At 47.7% G+C, this 8,476-nt stretch overlaps 1 protein-coding gene across 1 annotated transcript in view; it reads left to right on the forward strand.

Annotated features, from left to right (window-relative positions):
- The window catches only part of LOC126109616 (venom allergen 5.02-like), a 51,653-nt gene extending 43,617 nt beyond the window's left edge, over positions 1-8,036 (forward strand). Inside the window, exon 8 of the mRNA XM_049914659.1 lies at positions 7,612-8,036. Within this exon, the coding sequence (XP_049770616.1) occupies positions 7,612-7,688 (77 nt within the window). The 3' untranslated portion in view covers positions 7,689-8,036. The remainder of the gene's footprint in view (positions 1-7,611) is intronic.
- The last annotated feature ends 440 nt before the right edge of the window (positions 8,037-8,476 follow it).

Here is an 8,476-nt window from a genome sequence, read left to right on the forward strand (position 1 = left end):
TAGCACGTCATCTTCGTGGTGTAGTAATTTTAATGGCCAGTAGTGTATAATGACGACAAACGAAGCTGATGTTCACATTAATGTGACTCAGACCTGTATTAGCACTTTATTTTTAGCACTAGAGTCATGATACCGTCAATTTGAACAGTAGGCCTCACATCCTCTCACCGAGACGGCAGGTGCCATAAAGAGAAATGAAATTTTTTTGAACTACATCGAATTGTTATTTTACGGTACCTCGCGAAGACAAATGCCGTATCTGTTTCGGGCAGGGACACGTCTGCGATGAGAATGGCTGTCCTGTCCCGGGTGCTCCTTACTCCGCCGGGCCGCCCAGCGCACCTGCCAGAGGCTGACGGCGGAGGAAATTGCGAGGCGGCTAATTTCCCCGGCACTCCGCCCCGAGTAATTTCCAAGCGTCGCCGAGGCGTGCTCCGCCGACCAATGAGCGTCGCCCGGCCCCCACCCCCACCCCTGGCCCTGGCCTTACCCATCGGACGCAGTGTCTCTCTTTGGTCGCTTGGGAACTTCGAACGTGTAGTTTAATTCTTAATTCCTTTGCGTGTTTTTGGTACTTGCATTGTTTAATTCATAAATTTCGGGCGTATTGTAGTACTTGAGAGTGTAGCATCGCGTTTTAGTACCTGAATAATGTAAAATCGCGTAGTCTTCTTCCGCCGCCGAGCAGTGTGTCAGCAGTGCGCAAGTAGCAGCATTACTGCATCTATTAGGCAATCTTGTATTTTAATAACCGTTTAAATTTTGCGTCGAATTGTTTGTGCTCTCTGTTGATTCGTTCAGACGTTCTTTGCACAACAGCATGGATAGGGACTGCAACTGCTGTGTTCGGATGCAGGCTCAGTTGCCATCCCTTCGCTCACAGCTTCAGGCAGTGTTGGCTTCGGTCACACAGCTTGAGGCTGTTGCCAATGGGCATCACTGTGGGGGTCCGGATGGGGGTTTGTCGGGGACGGCCAGCTCGTCCCACGCATCCCCCGATCGGACTACGGCTGTGGCTGCCCGGGATACTGCCCACATTGAGGCTGACCCCTCGCCCGTGGTAGAGTGAAAGGTCGTCTCGAGGTGTGGCAGGGGGCGAAAGACATTCCGGAGGGCTGAACGGAAGGCCTCTCCAGTTTGTCTGACGAACCGGTTTCAGGCTCTGTCTCAGGCTGATACTGATCTTCGGCCAGACACGGCTGCTTGTCCTGTTACAGGGGTTGCCCCTCAGTCTGCAAGATCCGGGCAGTCACAGAGGGTGGGCTTACTGGTAATTGGGAGCTCCAACGTCAGGCGCTTAATGGGGCCTCTTAGGGATATGACAGCAAGAGAGGCGAAGAAAACCAATGTGCACTCCGTATGCATACCGGGGGGAGTCATTCCAGATGTGGAAAGGGTCCTTCCGGATGCCATGAAGGGTACAGGGTGCACCCATCTGCAGGTGGTCGTTCATGTCGGCACCAATGATGTATGTCGCTATGGATCAGAGGAAATCCTCTCTGGCTTCCGGCGGCTATCTGATTTGGTGAAGACTGCCAGTCTCGCTAGCGGGATGTAAGCAGAGCTCACCATCTGCAGCATCGTCGACAGGACTGACTGCGGACCTTTGGTACAGAGCCGAGTGGAGAGTCTGAATCAGAGGCTGAGACAGTTCTGCGACAGTGTGGGCTGCAAATTCCTCGACTTGCGCCATAGGGTGGTGGGGTTTCGGGTTCCACTGGATAGGTCAGGAGTCCACTACACGAAGCAAGTGGCTACACAGGTAGCAGGGGTTGTATGGCGTGGACTGGGCGGTTTTTTAGGTTAGATGGCCTCGGGCAAGTACAGAAAGGGCAACAGCCTCAAAGGGTGCGGGGCAAAGTCAGGACATGTGGGGACCAAGCAGCAATCAGTATTCTAATTGTAAACTGTCGAAGCTGCATTGGTAAAGTACCAGAAAGCACCGAAGCTGAAATCGTTATAGGTACAGAAAGCTGGCTGAAGCCAGAGATAAATTCTGCCGAAATTTTTACAAAGGTACAGACGGTGTTTAGAAAGGATAGATTGCACGCAACCGGTGGTGGCCCTACCCTTCATTCGATCCCTGCTAAACCCTACCTTTCAGCAGGATAAATGCACGACCGCACATTGCAGGTCCTGTACGGGCCTTTCTGGATACAGAAAATGTTCGACTGCTGCCCTGGCCGGCACGTTGTCCAGATCTCTCACCAATTGAAAACGTCTGGTCAATGGTGGCCGAGCAACTGGCTCGTCACAATACGCCAGTCACTACTCTTGATGAACTGTGGTATCGTGTTGAAGCTGCACGGGCAGCTGTACCTGTACACGCTATCCAAGCTCTGTTTGACTCAATGCCCAGGCGTGTCAAGGCCGTTATTACGGCCAGAGGTGGTTGTTCTGGGTACCGATTTTTCAGGATCTATGCACCCAAATTGCGTGAAAATGTAACGACATGTCAGTTCTAGTATAATATATTTGTCCAATGAAGTGAGCATCTTACCGGTCAGCCATCACTCCAGGGTGAATGGCGGACAGTGGTGGGCTCTCGCGTGCCTGGCCGAAAGGCGAAGGTGGGATCTGGCCGCGTGGCAGCTGCCTTACCCCTTTCCAACAGGTACGGGGTGCTTCCTAGTGGTGATGACATCGTTTCCGAGCCACCACAGGATGCCTCGCCTGTTGGGCCAGTGGCCGATTCTCCGGCAAGGTCCCGACAGTCACAGAGGGCGGGCCTATTAGTTATAGGGAGCTCCAACGTTAGGCGGGTTATGGAGCCCCTCAGGAAAATAGCGGGTAGGTCGGGGAAGAATGCCAGTGTGCACTCGGTGTGCTTGCCGGGGGGTCTCGTCCGTAATGTGGAGGAGGCCCTTCCGGCAGCTATTGAACGCACTGGGTGTGACCGGCTGCAGATAGTAGCACATGTCGGAACGAATGACGCCTGCCGCTTGGGTTCTGAGGCCATCCTTGGTTCCTTCCGGCGGCTGGCTGATTTGGTGAAGACAACCAGCATCGCACGCGGAGTGCAAGCTGAGCTTAATATCTGCAGCATAGTGCCCAGAGTCGATCGCGGTCCTCTGGTTTGGAGCCGTGTGGAGGGTCTAAACCAGAGGCTCAGACGACTCTGCGACTATAATGGTTGCAAATTCATCGACCTCCGTTATTGGGTGGAGAACTGTAGGGCCCCCCTAGACAGGTCAGGCGTGCACTACACACCGGAAGCAGCTACTAGGGTAGCAGAGTACGTGTGGCGTGCACACGGGGGTTTTTTAGGTTAGAGGGACCCCCCCTTGGGCGAAACGATAAAATACCTGACGGCTTACCAGAGAGGACATTATCATCGTTGATAAAGAACGTCCGTCCTCAGAGACCAAAAACAGGAAAAGTTAACGTAATATTGGTAAACTGCAGGAGTATCCAGGGCAAGGTTCCTGAATTAGTATCTCTTATTGAAGGAAATAGTGCGCATATAGTATTAGGAACGGAAAGTTGGTTAAAACCGGAAGTGAACAGTAACGAAATCCTAGACACAGAATGGAATATATACCGCAAGGATAGGATAAACGCCAATGGTGGAGGAGTATTTATAGCAGTAAAGAATTCAATAATATCCAGTGAAGTTATTAGCGAATGCGAATGTGAAATAATCTGGGTTAAGCTAAGTATCAAAGGTGGGTCAGATATGATAGTCGGATGCTTCTATAGACCACCTGCATCAGCAACCGTAGTAGTTGAGCGCCTCAGAGAGAACCTGCAGAACGTCGTGAAGAAGTTTCGTGATCATACTATTGTAATAGGGGGAGACTTCAATCTACCAGGTATAGAATGGGATAGTCACACAATCAGAACTGGAGCCAGGGACAGAGACTCTTGTGACATTATCCTGACTGCCTTGTCCGAGAATTACTTCGAGCAGATAGTTAGAGAACCAACTCGTGAAGCTAACGTTTTAGACCTCATAGCAACAAATAGACCGGAACTTTTCGACTCCGTGAATGTAGAAGAGGGTATCAGTGATCATAAGTCAGTGGTTGCATCAATGACTACAAGTGTAATAAGAAATGCCAAGAAAGGAAGGAAAATATATTTGCTTAACAAGAGTGATAGGGCACAAATCGCAGAATATCTGAGTGACCACCATCAAACGTTCATTTCTGAGGAAGAGGATGTGGAACAAAAATGGAAAAAATTCAGAAACATCGTGGAACAAAAATGGAAAAAATTCAGAAACATCGTCCAGTACGCCTTAGATAAGTTCGTACCGACTAAGGTCCAAAGCGAGGGGAAAGATCCACCGTGGTATAACAATCATGTACGAAAGGTACTACGGAAACAAAGAAAGCTTCATCATAGGTTTAAGAGTAGTCGAATCATAGCTGATAAGGAAAAGCTGAACGAAGCGAAAAAGAGCGTAAAGAGAGCAATGAGAGAAGCATTCAACGAATTCGAACATAAAACATTGGCAAACAATCTAAACAAGAACCCTAAAAAGTTTTGGTCATATGTAAAATCGGTAAGCGGATCTAAATCCCCTATTCAGTCACTCGTTGACCACGATGGCACCGAAACAGAGGACGACCGAAGAAAGGCAGAAATACTGAATTCAGTGTTCCGAAACTGTTTCACTGCGGAAAATCGTAACACGGTCCCTGACTTCAGCCGTCGCACGGACGCCAAAATGGAAAATATTGAAATAAACGATATCGGAATTGAAAAACAACTGCTATCACTTAGTAGCGGAAAAGCATCCGGACCAGACGAGATACCCTTAAGATTCTACAGTGATTATGCTAAAGAACTTGCCCCCTTTCTATCAGCAATTTATCGTAGATCGCTGGAAGAACGTAAAGTACCTAGCGACTGGAAGAAAGCGCAGGTCGTTCCCATTTTCAAGAAGGGTCATAAATCAGATGCGAATAATTATAGGCCTATTTCGCTTACGTCAATCTGTTGTAGAATAATGGAACATGTTTTGTGTTCTCGTATTATGACGTTCTTAGATAATACAAATCTCCTTCATCATAACCAACATGGATTCCGCAAACAGAGATCATGTGAAACTCAGCTCGCCCTATTTGCCCAAGAAATTCACAGTGCCGTAGACACTGGCGAGCAGATTGATGCCGTATTCCTGGACTTCAGGAAGGCATTTGATACGGTTCCGCACTTACGTTTAATGAAAAAAATACGAGCTTACGGAATATCGGACCAGGTTTGTGATTGGATTCAGGATTTCCTAGAAGAAAGAACTCAACATGTCATTCTTAACGGTTCAAAATCTGCAGATGTAGAGGTAATTTCGGGAGTACCGCAAGGAAGCGTGATAGGACCTTTATTGTTTACAATATACATAAATGACTTAGTTGACAACATCGGTAGCTCCGTGAGGCTATTTGCAGATGACACGGTTGTCTACAAGAAAGTAGCAACATCAGAAGACTCGTACGTACTCCAGGAAGACCTGCAGAGGATTAATGCATGGTGCGACAGCTGGCAGCTTTCCCTAAACGTAGATAAATGTAATATAATGCGCATACATAGGGGCAGAAATCCATTCCAGTACGATTATGCCATAGGTGGTAAATCATTGGAAGCGGTAACGACCGTAAAATACTTAGGAGTTACTATCCGGAGCGATCTGAAGTGGAATGATCACATAAAACAAATAGTGGGAAAAGCAGGCGCCAGGTTGAGATTCATAGGAAGAATTCTAAGAAAATGTGACTCATCGACGAAAGAAGTAGCTTACAAAACGCTTGTTCGTCCGATTCTTGAGTATTGCTCATCAGTATGGGACCCTTACCAGGTTGGATTAATAGAAGAGATAGACATGATCCAGCGAAAAGCAGCGCGATTCGTCATGGGGACATTTAGTCAGCGCGAGAGCGTTACGGAGATGCTGAACAAGCTCCAGTGGCGGACACTTCAAGAAAGGCGTTACGCAATACGGAGAGGTTTATTATCGAAATTACGAGAGAGCACATTCCGGGAAGAGATGGGCAACATATTACTACCGCCCACATATATCTCGCGTAATGATCACAACGAAAAGATCCGAGAAATTAGAGCAAATACGGAGACTTACAAGCAGTCGTTCTTCCCACGCACAATTCGTGAATGGAACTGGGAAGGGGGGATGAGATAGTGGTACAATAAGTACCCTCCGCCACACACCGTAAGGTGGCTCGCGGAGTATAGATGTAGATGTAGATGTAGATACCCGTTTATCATCTGCATTTCTTTTGGTGTAGCAATTTTAATGGCCAGTATTGTATAATAACCACGTACAGGCAGCAATTGGCAGAATTACAAAAGGAGGGTATATAGAGCGAGTCGGGGGGACGCGCAAAACGGTGCAGTCGTTGCCGTAAGGCAAACACGGAGCGATGTATCTGACGTCCAAAAGCGGACCGAGGGCGCAAATAATTCCTGCATGGTTAAGTTTGTAAATAGTTGGTGTGCCGTCGTAGTTAAAGTATACCATGCTTGGAAAAGTGGCGCTATCCAAAACTGGAGCCAAGGCGACTGTGTTCCACCGCGGGCACAGATAACAGGCGTGATTGAAGGCTGCGGAGACGCGTTTGGGCGAACAGACGTCCAGCTGTTGAGCAACCGGCAGCCCAGATGAACCGAGGGGCTACCGACAGTATCTGCTCAACGAATGTTCACCAAACGTTGCAGTAGGTGGCTGGTTCGTGCACCCATGCTGACTCCCGTTCGTCGCCGATGAAGACTGCAATTTGCACTCTAGTACAGCCAGTGGACGTCCACCGAGTGCCCACAGATGGCCTTTTCAGGTGAATCGCGTTTTAAGCTCCACTTGGCGTGAAACGTCTGAAAACAAACTCACGAAAAATATCTTTTTCGACGTTTATTATCCGACTGTATGTTCGTCCATCTGTTAAGAACTCTTTTTTTTCGGGGTCGGGTAGAAGTATCAAGTTCAAATTTATGTTACATAATGAAACCTATAGACCCTTGGCGGCGTATTAAATGTAAGCATCTACGTCAGTGCAATGAAAAGATACGACCATTTATATTTTGATGCTCGCAAACTCACTCATCAGAAATTTAAGGGTGTTTCCATTTCGTCTACAACAATAAAATTTGGCAAGCAGCAGGGTTTCCCGGGACAAGTAAAGAAAAAAATTGTCGATTGTAATTATATCACACGAAAAAGATATTTCTTTTGCCATTTATTATCCGATTTCAGAATTAAAATTAAAATATCCTCAAAAGTCTTGGAATTCCCGGGGCCAACATCTTCTCAGTATCAATATGAGGCAAAAATCGACGATATTCTCGATTCGTGGGACGGATGAGCTGTCTGTGTACGGAATTTAAGTTTGTACGGAATCCTCGGAGTGCGAGTCCGTCTCACACCTGACCAGTTTCTTTAAACAACTTGTGTGACACCAGTAGTGCTTTATCCTGATGGAAACTTCCATAAGGGTTTCAGTGCAGCACACATTTAACTTATTTCATAAGCTATAAAAACTTGTTAGTGGCATCGGTCTAGTACGGCCTTTTTGAGACGTCCGCACATGACGTCCATTCTACTGGTAACTGACACAACTAGGCAGTGTTGCCAACCTGGTCTCTCCCTGTCTGTTGCAGAGGTGCGCGGCTACTCGCAGCTGGGGTCGCAGTGCAGCTACACGACCTTCGGCGGCTTCTCCGCCTTCTGGGGATGAACACGCCGACGTCGACGGCGCACGCTCTCCGCTGGTCACCGGTTCGACACTCTGCGGCCTAGCCAGCAGACACCGCCTGTCCACAGCAGAGCTGGAGTGGGCTGCGAGGAACTGGAGGTTTCCCAGCAACTTCTCCACACGGAAACGACGCTGCGTCACTATGGGGAGGAGCAATTCACCTCCCACGCCGCCCCACCGCAGTCTCTAAACGCTTTCCTCAAGGCACGCCGCCTCTGTTCTCAGAAGAAATTCTGCTCTTTGTTCGCAGTAAACGTTCTGCTTCTACTGCCTTTGTACAAAAGCGACATTATGTGAAAAAAAAAACAACCAGAATTGTGGATCAAATCGCGCTACATCACCAGGAGTATTTACCTCACGTCATCATTCCATTACGTCACGCCATTTGCTACGCAATTTCTTCCTCTGTTCCTATGTAAACATGAAGAACTGCTGTACCTAGACTCAGTCTTAAACTCCCCTTATCATAGCCCTATCAATAAACGTCATATTCTAAAATTGTCAGGCCTGCTTTTCCTCGTACTTTTGTTTCGCAGACTACTCATCACTTCTGTCATCTTCAGAGAAGTCTGTAGCTTGTACCAACACTTCTTGTTTCCAACCAACAACTGAGGAAAACAACCACGACAGACGTATAATACAAATACTATTATCTCTCTTGATAATAGGATGCACGCCACGCCATTCACGAGTGCTCTCTACATCTCCAGTATACGGCAACTACATTTGGACTTGTCATTTTCTTTTACAGTCATACAATTCGAATTGCA

The sequence above is a fragment of the Schistocerca cancellata genome, chromosome 12 (assembly GCF_023864275.1).
Source record: "Schistocerca cancellata isolate TAMUIC-IGC-003103 chromosome 12, iqSchCanc2.1, whole genome shotgun sequence".
Lineage (NCBI taxonomy): Eukaryota > Metazoa > Arthropoda > Insecta > Orthoptera > Acrididae > Schistocerca > Schistocerca cancellata.